Source organism: Meriones unguiculatus, chromosome 4, assembly GCF_030254825.1.
Source record: "Meriones unguiculatus strain TT.TT164.6M chromosome 4, Bangor_MerUng_6.1, whole genome shotgun sequence".
NCBI lineage: Eukaryota > Metazoa > Chordata > Mammalia > Rodentia > Muridae > Meriones > Meriones unguiculatus.
In genome coordinates this window covers 124601749-124620068 of record NC_083352.1, presented here as the reverse complement: position 1 = coordinate 124620068, position 18320 = coordinate 124601749, and the positions used below count along the sequence as shown (strand labels likewise).

At 46.3% G+C, this 18320-nt stretch overlaps 1 protein-coding gene across 1 annotated transcript; it reads left to right on the top strand.

Annotated features, from left to right (window-relative positions):
• Positions 1–4237: 4237 nt before the first annotated feature.
• Positions 4238–18072, top strand: LOC110554540 (vomeromodulin-like). The gene is made up of 15 exons (XM_060383244.1): positions 4238–4289; positions 6201–6471; positions 8426–8897; positions 9210–9311; positions 10354–10509; positions 11294–11378; positions 11717–11774; positions 12601–12683; positions 13891–14037; positions 14632–14754; positions 14923–14990; positions 15236–15266; positions 16381–16441; positions 17159–17238; positions 17941–18072. The coding sequence occupies exons 2-15, from the start codon at positions 6216–6218 to the stop codon at positions 17962–17964; spliced, it is 1746 nt and encodes a 581-aa protein (XP_060239227.1). The 5' UTR covers positions 4238–4289; positions 6201–6215; the 3' UTR covers positions 17965–18072.
• Positions 18073–18320: the final 248 nt, after the last annotated feature.

The following is an 18320-nucleotide window of genomic DNA, read 5'->3' as shown; positions in this document are numbered from 1 at the left end:
AATGACTACGGAGATCACAGGACAGGGGGATGGGACCTACTCTTGTTTTGCTACAGGTTGGTGCTACCCTTTAACAGTCGAGCCATCTCTCCAGCCCTCAAACCACTTTCTAAGTATTCATATATACACATATAGACTTTTGTTGCCCTTGACTTTGGTCAGAGATCATTCTTTTACAGTGTCTAGTGGTTAATGCAGCCCCAAAACTAGTCAAAGTGTGAAGTATAAATAACTGAGTATGTATCTGTGGACAAGTAATCTGCACCAAACTCCCACACACAAGGCTCAGAAAACATCCAGAAAGAGGACAGAGACAATGTTAAGGGGTGGGAAGAACTGGGAACTGCTAACTTCTGGACATGACATGACTGTCACATACATGGCCTCCTACCAGCCGTGTTCACCTGCAAAGACCTCCAAAGGATCAAACCAGTCAAGAGTCCAGTATGGAGGGAGCAGGGCCAAAGAAAGATCTGCCCTTAGGGAGTGGACTAGCAGCAGTTGTTGATGGGTGAAGAGTTGCTTTCCCTCGTGGAAGCTGCAGGTACCTTCCCCACACAACGCTGGAAAGCCCCAAGTGGACGCAAGAGATATAAATAACCAAAAGAAGAAAAATGTGAACCTATGATGGAGAGGAAACAAGGGCACTAGAGGGAGGTAGTGGTAAGTGAATATCCTCAAAATACATTGTACAAATGTACATTTTCAAAGAACAAGTAAATATTACTGAAACTATAAATGCACACACAGTATCCTCATCCCTGCCAGGCTTGTTATAATTCCACAGAAAGAAGAAATTCCTCAGCTCAATCCAACACTAGACCACTGCTCTGCTCTGCTCAGCTCAGTTTGTCACTAGACTCCATCCATCCCTGCACATCCCTGATGCAGGAATAGGTTCTCATAGGGTGGGATGCTTCATGTCACTCATACCTAAGACAAAGTATTTGACAAGAGGCCATCACTGAAAACTATAACCAAGGGACACCGTGGCTGTATCATGGATGCCTGCCCTTCTGCTGATTGTTAGGAGTTGAGTTTAAACATAGAGCGTTATGTGATATCATAAAAGGACTTTCACAGGACCACTTTCATGTCAGCCTTGTGACCCTATCCATCTTTTTCTTTCCACTTTTTTATTTTTTTATTTTTTATAATTCATTCACTTTATATCCCAATTTTAACCTCCTCCCTTGCTTCCTCCCTGTCCCACCCTCCCTTCCTCTTCTTCCTTATCCTTCTCCCCTAAACCAAAGAAAGGGGGCCCCCTCCTCCCAACCATCTGACTCCTAGCCCATCAAGTCTCATGAGGACTTTCTGGGTCCTCTTCCTCAGTTTCCTGACAAGGCCTCCCTGCAAGGAGGAAGTGATCAAAGAGCTGGTAACAGAGTCCATGTCAGAGATAACCTCTGCTCCCTTACTAGGGATGCAGATGAAGAATGAGCTGTCTATCAGCTATATCTGAGCAGGGAGCCTGGGTCCTGTCCATGCATGGTCCTTAGTTGGTGCACCAGACTCTGCAGGCCACCCTAGGCCCAGATTTGTTGGTTCTGTTGATCTCCTTATGGTGCTCCTGTCCCCTCCAGGTCCTTCTATCTCTCTACTCTTCCTTAAGACTCCCTGAACTCTGCCCAAAGTTTGGTTATGAGTCTCAACATCTGCTTTTCTTAAATTATTTATTAATTACACTTTATTCACTTTGTATCCCCCCTATGGTTCCCTCACTCCTCCCGTCCCAATCCCTCCCTTCCTCTACCCTCTGCACGCATGCCCCTCCCCAAGTCCACTGACAGGGGAGGTCTTCTTTTCCTTCCTTCTGATCCTAGTCAATTTGGTCTCATCAGGAGTGGCTGCATTGTCTTCTTCTGTGGCCTGGTAATGCTGCTCCCCCCTCAGGAGGAGGTAATTAAAGAGCAGCCCAATCAGTTCATGTCAGAGACAGTCCCTGTTCCTATTGCTATGGAACCCACTTGGACTCTGAACTACATCTGTGCAGGGGTCTTAGGTTATCTCTATGCATGGTCCTTGGTTGGAGTATCAGTCTCAGGAAAGACCCCTGTGCTCAGATTTTTTGGTTCTATTGCTCTCCTTGTGTAGTTCCTGTCCTCTCGAGATCTTACTATTTCCCACTTCTTTCATAAGATTCCATGCACTCTGCCCAAAGTTTGACCATACATCTCAACATCTGCTTTGATAGTCTGCAGGGCAGAGCCTTTCAGAGGTCCTCTGTGGCAGGCTTAGCTTGTTCCCTGTTTTCTTCTTCTTCTGATGTCCATCCTCTTTGCCTTTCTGGATAGAGATTGAACATTTTAGCAAGAGTCCTCTCTCTTGATTAGTTTCTTTAGGTGTACAGATTTTAGTAGGTTTATCCTATATCATATGTCTATATGAGTGAGTATATACCGTGTGTGTCTTTCTGCTTCTCGGATAGGTCACTCAGGATGAGTGAGATCTCACCATTTACCTGCAAATTTCATGATTTCCTTGTTTTTTTATTGCTGAGTAGTATTCCATTGTGTAGGTGTACCACAATTTCTGTATCCATTCCTCCACTGAGGGGCATCTGGGCTGTTTCCAGCTTCTGGCTATTACAAATAAGGCTGCTACAAACATGGTTGAGCAAATGACCTTATTGTGTACTTGAGCCTCTTTTGGGTATATGCCTAGGAGTGGTATAGCTGGACCTTGAGGAAGCATTTTCCTAGTTGTCTGAGGAAGCGCCAGATTGATTTCCAGAGTGTCAACACCTGCTTTTAACCCCTGCTGGGTGGAGTTTTTCAGGGGACATCTATGGCAGGCTCCCGTTCTGTTCCCTCTCTTCAACTGCTTCCAGTGCCTATTCTATTTGCCCTTCTGAATGAGAATTAAGCATCTTCCCTAGAGTCCTCCTTGTTATTTAGCTTCTTTGGGTCTGTGTATTGTAGTATGGATATCCTGTATTATATGTCTAATATCCACTTATAAGTGAGTATATACCATGCATTCTGATTTTGGGTTACCTCACTCAGGATGATCTTTTCTAGTTCTACCCATTTGCCTGCAAATTTCATGATTTCCTTGTATATAATAGTGGAGTAGTATTCCATTGTGTAAATGTATCACAATTTCTGTAGCCATTCTTCGGTTGAATGTTTCCACATTCTGGCTATTACAAAAAAAAAAAAAGCTGCTATGAACATAGTTGAGCAAATGTCCTTGTTACATGGTGGAGCATCTTTCAGGTATATGCCCAGGTGTGGTATAGCTGGGTCTTAGAGTAGTGCTATTCCCAGTTTTCTAAAAAACCAGCAGATTGATTCCAAAATGGTACAAGTTTGCCCTCCTACTCACTGGCACAGCAGACAACTTCCTGAACAGAGCAATAAACAGCTTAGGCTCTAAGATCAACAATTACTAAGTAGGACCTCATGAAACTGAAAAGCTTCTGTAAAGCAAAGGACACTGTCAATAGAACAGAATAACAGCCTACAGACTGGGAAAAGGTCTTCATCAACACCCTACATCTCACAGAGGGCTAATATCCAAGATATACAAAGAACTCAAAAAGTTAAACACCAGCAAACCAAATAATCCAATTAAAGAGTGAGGTACAGAGCTAAACAGAGAATCTCAACAGAAGAATATCAAACAGCAGAGATACACTTAAAGAAAGGTTCAACATCTTTAGTCATCAGGGAAATTCAAATCAAAGCAACTGTAAGATTCCATCTTACAATCATCAGAATGGCTAAGATCAAAAACTCAAGTGACAGCACATGCTGGTGAGGATATGGAGAAAAGCCAAATTCATCTTGACATTGTATGTAGTCATCCAACATCCTAATAAATACATAGCAGCAAAACATAAGAAAGCTTATGGGGATGTAAAATAAGAAGGGGTCAGATAAACCTCCTTACAATACACTCCATAAACACATTAATGAGCTCAATTCATTGGCTGCTCCCCATCCCAAGCTTGAACACAGAACACAAAGAACCATCAAGCCCCAAGGGGCATTACACACTCCATCTGTGAAGTGCCTGACCTGCCATCCCCAGACCTGCTCTGACAGGCAGAGGAACGTGCCAACAAAAGCGAGAACAAAGAGTAGCTGCTGATTCTGGAAAGCAGACTGCATCACACCTGTCTTATCAGCTCCTCTGGATCTGCCCCCTTCCTCCATGATGACCTTTCTAGGCGACACTGGGTAGACTATAAAAATAGGATGCAGCTTGGAGGTTAACAGGCAGAAGCAGGAGCAGGAGGAAAATCAGCTTCTGAAGACGTCGACCCTTCCACAACGGGCAAGGTAAGGGCTGCCCAGGAGAATGCACACAGAAGGGCAGGGAGGACGGCGATGAGCATGGGACAGGTCACCTCTGGACAGACGACTAGGGCTTATGACCGACAGTCTAGAATGTTGCTCTGATGCTGAACTGCGGGGCACAGGGCCTAGCATGAGCTCGTGGATTACAAGAACCTGTGAGACTGTTTTAAGAAAATGGGAAACTGACTGCTGGAACTCACAGAGAGCTCCATCAGGTCAGCATAGCATGAACTCATTAATAGGCATGCACACCTCATTTTGCCTTAGAGTGTGTTTAGATGAGTGCGATTTCCCAGAGGTCAGAGAGGAAAGAGAGATCTGGAGAAAGTGTGGTGAAATTTATTTTCCAAAAAGGCAATTTATTCAAGGCAAGAAATTGATGTTGGCTTCAATTTACTGGAAACACTTTCTGGTGGTGATGGCAATGGAGAACTTGCTTTTGCTAATATTTGTGCCTGGTACCAACCTGACCCATCACAGCCATTCTCTAGGATTCATAACTTTTCAGACATAGGCCAGCTCTACTCTGGGAAGACACAGCTGCTGCAGATTGCTGGAACAGGCAAAGAGGACAGAACATGGCAAGATTTGAAAGATGAAAGGAGAGGGATTACAGATTATATTTTTCAATAATGTCAAGTTATTACCAGTCACAGGTAGAGAAGGCATTTGCTGGGCAGTGATGTCACAGGAGCCTCCTTTATGTCAAGTTGAGTGTGCTTCTGTAAAGTTGGGGGTATGGCTGAAGTTTTGGAGAATGGTTCTTTTTATCACGAACACATGTGAAGGGTTCCAATTTCATAAACCCAAATTTCACTTATTTATCTTGGAGTCAAGATTTCACAGACGTTGCCCACAAGGCAGGAAGACAGAAACACCTTAAACAAGTTGTCCTATGACTTACACACACATGACTTGGAACACGCATAAACCCCAATGGAAAGTTATGAAGAAATGTAATTAGAACATTTAGAGACAGGCCAGGCATGCTGGTGCACAGCTTCAATCCCAAACTCAAGGGACAGAGGAAGACAGATCTGTGGGATATCAAGGCTAGCTTGGTCTACAAAGCAAGCTTCAGAAAAGCTGGGACTACAGAGTAAGACCTTGTCTCAGAAATAAATAAACAAATGCATAACAGTAAATGTCAGAGACAGAAGCACTGAGAGAGTAAGGGTAAGCGAGGAATCTGAGAAGGTGGCGTAGAAAATAGTCTCCAGAAGTCACCAGCACAGCTCAGATCCACGGAGAGGGAGTTCTGCCACCTAAGACAAGGGAAGCCCGGGCGAGAAGGGGACCTAATGCCTACTTTGCCGGCACACTGAGATGCGTCGTCTCAGAAAAGGTCCAACACCAGCTACTAACTAAGAAGGTGCTCAGGGGAAGAGAACTGAGATGGTAGCTAAGGACACCAAACCTGACATGTTCAGGTCCCAGGGTGACCGGGACCCAGCCAAGAGGCTGAGGACATAGCTCAGTGGTAGAGCAATGCTGTAATGTGGGCGAGTCCTGTGAACAAGCTCCGGACGGAAAAACAAAAGAGGTGGTGAAATGTATGTCTGTGATAACGCCAAGGACGCGTGGCTGCGCATGGCACTGGGAAATATATGTCCGCAGGAACTTAGACCTCGGGGCGGGGCTCTGCCCACACTGACATGTTGCAGCCAATCCTGACAGCACATTTACCCATGATGAAAACGGAGGAAGGACTTGCTTCCTCAGCATGTTTACTGCCATGTATCAGACCGAATTCCCATGAACTGAGGAGAAACTGCACTGTCAAGAATATGAATAACATGCTTTTACAGGAGCCGAGGAGCCACCTACACAAAGTTTCATGGCAGCTCTAAGGCCCATCAGATATGTGATGTGTGATACATTTCTCCTCTGCAGGTTTCAGCCACAAAGATGTGGGCTCTCCGGGCCTTGGCCATCATGTTGAGCATCCAAGCAGGAACACCTGATCCGGTGGAAATTCCCTTATTAGACAACAATCTCGATGCTTCCATACCCCCTGCAAATGTTCGCCCTCTTATACTGCCAAGTACAAAAGATTCCTCCAGCCATCAAGGTTTGCCTTCCAAAAAGCATTCAGCTGCCTCCAAAAGTGGCAAGTGTTCTCCTGCAGCCAAGTACTTCTATTCCAGTGGCAAACTCCAAGACTGTAAGTAAGACTCATTTCAGCTTTCACCTTGAGCCTGGCCCACACCTGCCATAGGCTGCTCATTTCTGAGCTCAGAGGGAGTTGAGTCAGCCTCCTGAACAAGTGATTTTAAACATGATGATCCTGTAGCATCTGCTTGGTGCCTACAGAGAAAAGGGAGTGTGGATCATACCTAGAAATTCTGGCACTGCACAGGGCTGAATCTAGCACATCCAACTGCCTGCTTGTAAGGTTCCCACAGTTAGTCCAGGACAGACCAATGCTATCCTGGACAAGGGAACTGTCCAACCCAAAAGGCTGTCTCACTATTTACCTTCCGGTTGATTCTTACCACCTAGAGATTGTGTCACAATACAGGGTTCCTCCTTGCTGGGCCCCAAGCTGGCCTAGACTCCCATAGTTGGTTAACCTTCAGCCTGGTTTTCAGCACCAGGAAGCAGCAAGTTTAGAATCTGCCTGCAAGCCCTTGACCACCATGCTCCTTCACAGCTCCCACTTTATCCCCCATCTGAGGCACACATTAGCCCGGGAAATGAGAAATTCTACTCCAGAAGACGCTCAAAGGCTGAGAGCACGGGAACCTGGGTAGTTACAGGCTGACAAAGATGTGATTCTGCTTCAGAAACAGAAAGTGGGGAGGACTCATGGGCGAAAAGAGAACAATAAGAAACAATTTCACTTCCCTTAGCAGCTCAGTGGTCCAGCAAAGCCCTGCATCAGAGCATAACAAGATGAAGATGGAGGCTATAAGCCACTGTACGAGCACAGTGACCAGCTAACACCCCTCAAAAGTCCAGTTGTTGAGGCAGTCTTGAGCAAAGAAGTAGCACCTACGCTGTAAAAGATGCATTCAGGGACTCCCTTCAATTGCAGCTCTGCTGAGCCAGAAATGTCCCTTGGTCCAATCAGCTTCAGCTCTACAGTCAGCAAGGCTGAGCACAACAAACACTTCACTGACATTTTCCTATGCAATTCCTATTGCAGCCAGCAACACAGGCACTCAGAAGCAGCGTTCTAGGGACTCACAATTCTCCAATCCATGGCTGACTGTCAGCCTGTTCTCTACGTAGCCTGGAATTTCATCCCCATTTCCTGTTTATATCAGTTGAGGGACACCCAAAATATAACCCTGCCTGGCCATCAGTCAAATGCAAAGGCACACACATAGTCCTTTTCTAATAGCGCATTCAAGTGAGAAGAGTCTTCAACTACTAATGAGGTGAAAATGAGTCAAAAGAGCAGAGGACACTGGGGCATAATGGCCTAAGAAGAAAGTAATTTTGCTGTCTCTTCGCTGCCCTCCTACTTCTGTAGTCCCTCCACCTTACAATCGATATCATCAATCATATGCTTCATCTAGAAGCCATGCACCACATCCAATTATAAACCTCCAACAAACACAGAATATGAGGAGCAGGGAAGCCATGAAGAATCGAAAGACCACAGCTGATATTGAGGACTAGGCACCAGGGATAATTAATTAATTGGTTAATTGGTGAAATAACGTTGGGCTGATGGCTCATGCCTTAATGGGACCAGTCCAGAATCCACGGCATACTGGTTGCAAGGGAGTCTGGACCACTGAGTAGAAAGTATACATTTGTATATGTACTTTATACATATATATGACTTGTATCTAAGACAAATAAATAAATAAATGGCCAGAAAGAAGAAAGACAGAAGGAAAGTGACAAACATAAACGAGGTTCCACCCTCACTCCATGCCCAAGTATCTTTGAAGCAAAACTTCTACAAGTTAGCATCAGTGTAGACTAATAGGAGCTGTTGACATCAGGCAATGCAGGCTTCTCTGTCACAGGGCTCCTCTTAACTAGGACAGGGACAGAAGTGGAACTTGGAAGGAAGAAGACACAGTCCCGACGTGCCTATATTCCAAGATGGTATCCTCCGGAGAGGAAGGATGCTAGCACTGAACTGTCTGGATTTGTTTCAGATCTCATGGGCACTCTGCCCCAACAAATCGAGGACATGGTGAAGTGTGAGGAAGTTAAAATGGGAGGCCTGATCGGGGATGTGCTAAGCCTGGCAGAGGACACTGAACTGCTCTCATTGTTAAATATCGAGAGCCTCCTACAAGCGGCAGGTGGCCTTGGCCTAGGTAAGGAAGGCGATGATTCTGCAAAGCCCTCATCCGACTCCAAGGGCTCTGGTGGTCTCAGCAAAATACTCTCGGGCGGCCTCCCAATCCTGGGCAGCTCACTGAACCTCGGTGGAGACGAGAGCCCTGGAAAAGGACCCCTGAAGAAACACCTCTCCGATATCACAAATTCTCTGGATGGCGTAGTTGACGATGTAAGCAATGTGAAAGACTCCGTCCAGGAAAAGGTGAATGAAGTAGTCCCAGACAAAATCAAAGACTCACTTGAAGGTGTGCTTAAGACGAAAACCAAAGATCTTGGGCTCAGGTAAGTGCTTCCTTGACAATTCTCTGGCTCTTTGGACAAACAAGCTGCTTATTGGGAACTCTCACACTCAACCTACAACAATCTCAGTGACAGCCACCCTTTCATGGAGCAGCATACTTAACTCCCACTGAAACTCTCTCTGGAAAATACAACCAGGATTTCTTGAGCTTAAACCACTGGGTGGAAAGGGGAACTCAGGAACCATAAGACTAGCAGAGCAGTTTGTAGAGAACTCCTTACCTCACAGGTATTTCTCATGAGTGCCAGGGTGTTTCCATAAAGCACAACTGAGTCTGTGTTGTTACTCTACAGCTTTATGGTTGAAAGTGTAAAAGAAGACGAAACGAACATTACAATGGCAGATGATGAGATCCAAGTCCACTCCGAAGTTACTGCCACCATAGGTGGAAAAGGGTGAGTGTGCTTCCACAATTATTGCCCGGGTCACACAGGATTATGATACATGTCCCCTATCCAAGAGTCAGATGACAAGGACACATAAACGGAGAGAAGAGAATTGGCTTCCCAGCCAGCCAGGCTTATAGAGACCCTCTCAATAGAAAACAAATTATACATACATACTTACATATATATATATGTATATATATATATATGTAAGTATATATATATGAAAGTATGTGTGTATATATGAAAGTATGTGTGTATATATATATATATACATATATGAAAGAGCCATTTGCCTTGTCCATTACTTCTTATGTTAGGAAGCTCAGAATTTAGCTGTACAGTGGTGGCACATATCTTTAATCTCAACACTTGAGAGGCAGAGGCAGTCAGATCTCTGTAAGTTCAAGACCAGCCTAGATAGCCAGGGCTACACACACAAAAAAAAAAAATCCAGATAAAAACAAAATAAATAAAAAAGAAAAAGAAGAAAAAGAAGAAGCCTAGGCTTACTCCTGTTAGACTTCTCCTTGTTTGTTTGTTTGTTTGTTTGTTTGTTTGTTTGTTTTGAGACAGGGTTTCTCTGTGCAGCCTTGGCTGTCCTGGACTCGCTTTGTAGCCAGGTTTGCCTTGAACTCACAGAGATACACCTGCCTCAGCTCCCAGAGTGCTGGGACTACAGGCGTCCACCACTGTGCTAAGCCTCCTAGTAGACTTCTCTTATGCATTTAGATGCAACTCAAAAGACCCAAGTGGTAGGCTCGAAGGTGAACTTATGCCTGGTAGCTTGTGCCACCATCAGTGACTGACCTCCTCAAGGCTAGGTGAGACGCTTATTTGTCAGATATTGGCTGACAGACAAAAATGACCAGGCTCTTCATTCTGTGGCATGGGACTGAGGCCCTAAGAGCATGTGGACTGGGAAGCTCAGTCTGTCCCTCTAGAGGATGACCATTGATCAAACATGAGGCTCATTCTTGAATGCCTGTCCCTCTGCTGGAGCCCTACTTCTCTGGCAGCACTTCACTCTCCGTCACCTTCCTCCCCACAGCCTGCTTGGACCTGTCATCTCCTTACTGCAACTACAATCCAAGATGACTGTGATGATAAAAATTGGTATTTCCTCCAACAACACCCAATGTGTCACTCTTGACGTCCAAGACACCCATATCCAGGTCAACACCCTGAGCATTCAGTTAGTAGAAACGTACGTAAATCTTTTTCCTCACTACTGGGTCAATTCAGAAGTGTGTCAGAAAGTCCGCTGTTGTCTCAGAGGCCAACTGCTCCACCATAGTACCCTACACAATCAGTAAATGTCGGGGAACTGACTAATATCATCCTTCTTTCTTTAAGAACAGCCTTCTCACACCTATATCACATCTTTCCTCCTGACTCTATGTTAGTGGCTCATTTTATATTTTCCCTAAACAGTACACTGACCTGAGTCAAAATGGAACAAAGAACCATGAGGCCACACAGTGAAAATCTCTCTGGCAATTCTGTGGGTCAGTGGCCTACTTTTCCTCCCTGGACCAACCACAGCATCTGGGCCCTTCTGAATTAGGTTCACACTGACAAAGCTGGACATATTTCTCACCTGCCCAAACCCAGCTTTCACCTACTTACTTCCCTCTACTATGCCCTGGGGAGGATTCAGTACAATTTCTTTAGCTGGAGCTTACAGTGTTGTGAATTCCAATCCACAACCACCCCAAGACCACAAACAGTCTGTGAACAAATGTGTTCCAGGATCTGAAGGATGCAGTACTCAGGGGGACCTCTGGGCCATATGCCCTGGGCTTTGGTCAGGCATCTTTGTATCTTCTTTAAAGCTAGAGACTAAGCCAAGAGCTCAGGTCACCCACACACTGAGAAGCCAGGCATCACTGTGACGCTCTCATCAGTGAGATGCTTTGTCTAAGACAAAGAGGACAAATCTGGAAACATGAGGATCACTTATTTCAACATGTCATATATATCTTTCACAGACTCCAAGAAAGTGTGCCACTGCCTGTGCCTTTAGACTTGAATGACATCCTTCCTACGCTGCTGACAATAAAGATAAATGAGAACGTAAGTCCAGGGGAGGACTGGGAATCTCTCATAGCCTGAAATCACTGGGAGAATGAGGGGAGAAAGAAGCTTGAAGCCTGTAAATAGCCTGATGCCAGGAGAGATTTTGGAACAAGGCCAGGGTTCTCAAGGGCCACCATGAACAAGCAGCTTCTCTGGACCATACCATCTGGTAGCAGAACTACAAAACATGACATATGCCCACGACTTCTGCCCAAAAGAGGCCAAGGAGATGGCACAGGAGAGGGGAAGGCCAAGGGGAGAAGGGAGGAGGAAGGTGTGTGACAGGACAGGAGGCTGATGCTCCCTCAGCTAAGCTTCCCCGTGTGACTTCACAGCTGGAGGAATCCACCTCCTGTAGCATCGACCTCAGTGGCTTCAATGACTGCAAGAACAGTGAGTACTTCCTTGGAGTCCCCTTGTCAGGAGACAGAGATAGCCCCAGAGCCTCGGGGAATCTCAGAGGGTGACACACCACAGAGGATGGGCCTATGGGATGCTGTGCTCCAAAACTACAAAACCCCACTACCTCCTCCACACACTTTGGGAAGAGAATGGCCCACCTGACCTTGTCCTCAATGTACTTGGCTTCTGCCACATGGAAGACAAGAGGACATAGTGACTCTGAGGACCTTTCCGACCCAAACAGCTTTCAAAGGCAACACTGCATAGAGCCTGAATCGAGAGCAGGCCCTCATCTCTGGGGGTTTGAGATCAGGGGATCTCACAACATTCCTAAAAACATGCCACGGGGGGGCTAGAGAGATGGCTCAGAGGTTAAGAGCACTGGTTGTTCTTCCAAAGATCCTGAGTTCTATTCCTAGTCAACTGCATGGTGGCTCACAACCATCTATAATGAGATCTGGTGCCCTCTTCTGGCGTGTAGGCACACATGCAGGCAGAATACTGTATAATAATAAATAAATCAAAAAAGAATCACCTAGAGAAGTGAAGTAAGAAACTGGGGATAGAGTAGACAAAATACAAAGTCCAGTTAGCCAGACTTTCCCCCTCCAAGTAAAATAACCTAAATCCTTGCTGGTAAACAGCAAGCTAATAGCCTCCTTTCAGATGTGGAAGCCCCTACGGGCTGCACCTCATGTCTGGCAGGCAGACAGAAGCAGCTGTCCATGCTGGTGTCTAGGAGGGGAATCAGAGCTGCAGAGCTCGAGGCATAGCAGACATCGGTGGCTGTCTGAGCTCTCTCCATCCCTCTCCCTAGTCTCCTCCACAGCTACCGGTTTATTCTCGTACAAAATTCGAACTCCCAGGATCTCTCCCGAAGGACTTACCATCCTCTACTGTGTAAGTATTCACTGTCTTTGTGATGGCAACGGGATGAAGGCTGGAAGCATGCCTGAGCTGACAGAGAGAGAGAGAGAGAGAGAGAGAGAGAGAGAGAGAGAGAGAGAGAGAAAGAGAGAATCAGAAGATCAGGGCAGTAAAATGATCAGCTCTCTCCTGTCAGCTTTTTCCTGGAATCAGTCTCCTGAGTGTCCATCTGGGTCATGGTCAGCCTTGTGCTCTTTTCTCTTCAAGTCAACAGGATAATGGCCTTGAAGCACTCCAATAGAGAGAGCCATAACTTCACCCAGCTCACATCTCCACTCTCAGTGAACCATACACAACAAAACAAAATGTGTCAGATCCTTCCAACTACCCATGACCCAACCTATTAGACAAAACCAGGCTGTGACAAGTGATGAAGAAGGAGACATGGTTAACTGACCTTCTCTTCGGAAGAGTCGTCACAAGAGCTCTGCTCACAGGCTGAAACACGAAAAACTCATAATAATGGAAGAAGTTCATCAATCTTCAACACACACATAGGACATAGCTGACGCCAGATCTTTCTACACACTTCCGATGTGGAAACAGTCATGCTTTGCAGATAGTATGAAGCACTTTAAAGTCATGTTAAAAACTAAAGGAGGTATACACAAAACATGAAAACACCAGTGATGTTAGGCTTAAGTCTCTCTTCTCTGTGTTCCTCTGGGGATGTTACAACGTACCCTCCAAAAAGAGATTATACTTCAGAAATATGAGGCAAGAACTCAGACAAAAAGAAAGCATGAAACAGAGGGGGGCTGGGAGAGGGGAGAGAATACCCAAAAACAGCCAGAACATTTAAGAATGTATTCCTCATATGATGTTTCATGAAATGTGGAAAGGAAGGAACAGGGAGGGAAGAAAACAAGAGAAGCACACGGGAGAATGGCCCTCAGGTCTGTGGAACTATGACAAGGAAAGGACATGACTATTAAATGCACACACACACACACACACACACACACACACACACACAACTCCATGAAATCCATCATAAATAGGGATACACCTTCATCTAGGGTTTGTGGCCTCTTAGAAAGCCTGACTACCCTGACTTGCTACATGACCACTGAAGCTAAGGCCTCTTCACCCTGCACTGTGACAGCCAGGCCACAAAGCCTTCATGCTGGTAACAGTCCCATGACCTCACACAGATGTTTCTCTGCTTTCCTCTTCTTAGGTTAAAGGCAATTTCAGCCAAAAAGCAGAACCTGTGATTGGAAGTCCTCTGCCTCCAAATCCCAAAAATGCCAGCATTTCTTTAACTATTTCCTCCTCGATGGTGACAATGCTTCTGAAATCCGTGGCCGAGAACAGCTCTGTCCAGGTGAGTGTCCTTCATCAGCCCCAGAGCTGTAATACTCTGGAGGTCAGCTGCCTGTGTCACTTCTGAGGGAGAAGGTGGTGAAACAAATGATACCTGAAGATTCTTGCAGAGATTGATAAGAACACCGTCCTTAGTGATGAGGCTGGGGCATGAAGAGCATGCACAGGAAGTGGAGGTGGGAGAGATTTATGCATCTCAGAAACCCATAAACACTACGGGTGTGCCATCCACTTCTCTAGGTCCCATGATCCGGCGAAACAGCATGCAAGCGTCTTCACCACAGAGTCCACAAGTGGTCAGCAGAGAGCTTTTGAGACACAAGGGCAGAGAAACACACTTCTACTTTTACAGGCTTGGTAGAAAGCAACATGTCACAAGTTCTCTGTCCCAACATCCATACACTGGAGCAAACTGAGACAAGGGATGGAAACGGGCATTTCCTTTCTTTTCTCAGCTGCACCAGCCCCAGTTGGGTGAGGAAGCCTACAAGAACAAATGCAACATCCCAACCAAGACAGAAGGACGCATGCCTGAGTCATAATACAGCCCCTCCCATCCTCTTCCCCACACTAACTGAGATCTCCTTTACAACAGATGAATGACCTGAAAGCAACGTTGGACCATGCCAATTATAAGTTCCTGGAAAACAAAACCCTCATCATCACATATAACTTTATCATAAAAAGGGATGGTGAAAATTTTGTCAATGGAAAAACGGTGAGCACTGAGAACTGAAGGTTGGCTGGGGTGGAAGAAGGCCCAGGGAGTGGATACATGGGATGAAATATTCCCAAAAGCATGAAGCCCATTATGCCTTGGTGTCCCCACAGCAAAGAGAAAGCCCATGGCCTCATGTTTCACTCATGCTCCCTTGTGTCATTTCAGAAATTAATCATCTCTCATAACAGCAAGATTTCAGGTTACAAAGTGTCACCAGACCTCAAACTCATAAGGTACAACAATAGACCCTGTGAATCACGCAGGGGCCATAGGTTCTGGGTCTGGGCTGGTAATATTGGAGTCATTATAGGAATCGGGAATCTAGGCTTCCATGATCTCATTTACATGTCCATTCTGCTCAGCAGTGCCTAGTCTACAGCTGAAGCACTCAAAATCAATTGATGTAAGACTTGAACTCTCAGCTTGAGTAGTTCCACTCTTACAAACCTCATGTTTCTCTGTACTTTTTTGCTGACAGCTTTCAGAACAGAGTGAAGCCCGAGGAGTATGTAAGTCGATGTGCCCTTGTATGCTGACCGGTGATAGGTGGGAAATCATCAATGCCAGACATTCAGCGAGGCGGGACTGGGCTCAGAGAGGCCCACGGGGACTAGAGCACACGCATACTATGTAACACAACTGTAGCCTCCTAACTGGCTCTCTGGGGAGCTCTTAAATCACAGTTGCCCATAACCAACTGACTTCAACGGAGGAGGGGAGCTACAAAGAGCATACAAACAGACACATAAAAGGCAGAAAAAGGGTACTGGAAGGCTGGTGCCACATACAGGAGAGAGACCCTAGGTCTGCAGTGGGGGTCCAGGGATGGGGTTGGGAAATGTGTCCCTTTAGCAGCCTGAGATACCAGGGGTCAGCCAAGCAGCAGACTCTAGGGTCACTCCAAGCCCAGCAATCCCTCCATCTCTCCTTAGCAGGGACCTCACAGGATGGTCCAGGCTGTGGCTCAGTGAAAAGGACTGGGTAGGATTGGCCCCTGACCTCATACGGCTACTCATATGACAGGGGACACAGTCGTTTATGCAAGTGGTTGTCTCCGGAGCATTAAAGGGGAGAGTTTGAGGAGTGTCCACTCTGTGGAGGCAGTAGGGTGGTACGCCGATCTCAGCACAGCAGTGGTATGGTTTCCCACAGAGGTCAGTGAGCAGTGAGAAGGAAGCAGAGAAGCAGAAGTAACACCACCTGCTCTCACAAGAGGGTCACAAGAGAGAGATGGGAGCAGAAAGAAGGGAAAGACCCAGACCCACCTCAGAGCAGGCAGCAGTGACCAGCCACTGTCAGCCCTTCTTCCTTTGGCCTCCAAGTTGTTCCTGAAGTCCCAAAGCCTGTCCCTGTAGCAGGCTGGTACTGACCAGCAAGGTGGCACTGACCAATGCCTCTGCCCAAGGAGCCACACGGTCAACAGAACCCAACTGGGGCCCAAACACTCCCAAAGACAAGAGCCCTGAGGATACATGAAGATCCAACCCCGCATTTGCCCTTACATGTGTCAGACCTGTCAGAGAAATCCCGCAGGAACCAGCAATCTGAGCTAATGCTCCTAGGCCTTGGGACGGAGCAGACAACTGGACGGCTCCACTGAAAATGTCCTCCCATGTCTTACAGAGGGAAGAGGTGAAAGACATTCTATCTCAACTCATAAACAAGACCTGGTCCGGTATCACTGGTATGTGGAATTAATAACTCTGACTGCCAGCACAGTCAGTGCCCGTGAGAGGTGCAAGGGGGAGGACACACGGAGGGCACTAAAGCACTAAGCACAAGGCCACCCTGTCATATGCTGGGTTATACATCACCTTCTCGTTGCATAAATGACAGCATGTGGTGGTAAAAAGGGAACACAGATCAAATTGCCTCCTCTGCAGCTCCCAAGAAGTCTTTGTCCATATGTGTCTTGAACCAAGACAATCAGGATAGACAGCTCAACAGTGGACCTGGGTCACCCACCCCTGTAGACATTAGGGTTAGGACACTCAAAGTGTTTGTCATAATCTTGTTGGACAGCAATGACGATGGTGCCACATGCCAAGTATATACATTCCTGGTCAGCTCTATTGTAGTTCCAAATAGTGTACTGACCATCAGATGATTATGCCACTCCAGTCAGATCCTGTAGTGAGGTACTGCAACATTGTCATCAGCGTTAGGGGGCCACCAGATCCCCACCTGCTTTTGGGGTCTCTCTTCTCATAAACCATATCTTGCCCCCATCCTGTAGACTGGGATGTACAGTATCCGTGCCACCATGTTGAATGCATGTGGCAGTGACACCTCTTAGGGCCACTTACAGGTCACAGATCACACACGTGACTGTGGCCAGGCAAGCCACCCAAGTTATCATTCCTCTTAACTCCTGTCACAAGATGGTATTTCCTTATTTCAGACTACTACAAGAAGATGAATCTTCCAGTAGGAGTGTCTTCACTTCCTTTAAAGAATGCCATTGTCAACTCACTGAAATCGGTAAGAAACTGAAATTCAACTCTTTTCCTTGTTTCTTTGTTTCATTGTTTTGCTTTCCTTAGTTTGCTCCAAATCCGAAACCTTACGTATATTCTTGATCTACGTGTACAATCAGTGCGAAATGTGACCCAGGAAACATGGGCTTCTCTCATATGACTCCAACCTTAAATTGTCCTTGACCCCATACTTCTCTGCAGCTGAGCCCAAATCAATTCTTAGAGGGTTGGAATAAAAGAACAATTGTTCAGGGTGGCTTTTCATACTCCCATTCTTTTATACTGACCCTATGAGGGGCCATTACCATTACCCAGCCTTGATCAGGGGAGCAGATCAGATGAATGACATCTGAGCCACAACTACAGTGACAAGAAGCCCAGAAGGTTATGTGCTAGCGGTAATAGTGGAGTCACTAAACAGCCAGCATGGTGCCAGTGCCAGCAGGTGCTTCACGCAGGATCTCCTGCCCCCCGGGGTCAGTGTCGTACATCTGCTGTCTCTGGAAGGATGCCTGCCTGCCAGAGGACTCCCCTTAAAGTCCTTCTACCCTTGTCTAAACTCTCTGTGCTCCCCGGAAGATGTTCTCTCCCCATCCCTGAGGCAGTGCTATGGTGATCTGATAGGGGTGAATGGCTTAGCATCTATCAAGCCTGCGGTCAGCTTCCGGGGTTAAAGGCAGTAACTAATGTCTTTCTCTCCCCTCAGAACGACCTTCAGGCAGCAAACTGAACCCAGCACTACTGAAGCCAGATAAAGTACTGAATGACAGCAAAACCCCTGTGAATGTTTTCCATACCTTTTTCAACCCCCAGCCTTATGATTAAGGGAACATTAGCAGTAGTCTCAGCATGCTCAGCATCCTCTGCCTTGAGTGACAAGAGCGAAAGAAGAGTAATTGGAGGAAATGGGCATTGTTGTAATCAGCTCCTTAATAAACATTCCCTTCATGCAAAAGCAAAAGATGACTCATGCCTCAACTCTGGTACATGTTCATGCACATGCAAAGGCCTTCTTACTTGGGGATGAACAATAATATGAGACATCAAAATCCAGTGTTGTCTGGCGCTCTGAGAGACAATGGTGAC

What these genes read in the sequence shown, in the direction of transcription:
- LOC110554540 (XM_060383244.1), top strand. Translation starts at nt 6,216, where the DNA reads ATGTGGGCTCTCCGGGCCTTGGCCATCATGTTGAGCATCCAAGCAGGA. An exon ending in CAGTGGCAAACTCCAAGACT is followed by an intron (nt 6,472 to 8,425) that starts GTAAGTAAGACT and finishes GATTTGTTTCAG; the next exon opens with ATCTCATGGGCACTCTGCCC. An exon ending in CTTCAATGACTGCAAGAACA is followed by an intron (nt 11,775 to 12,600) that starts GTGAGTACTTCC and finishes CCCTCTCCCTAG; the next exon opens with TCTCCTCCACAGCTACCGGT.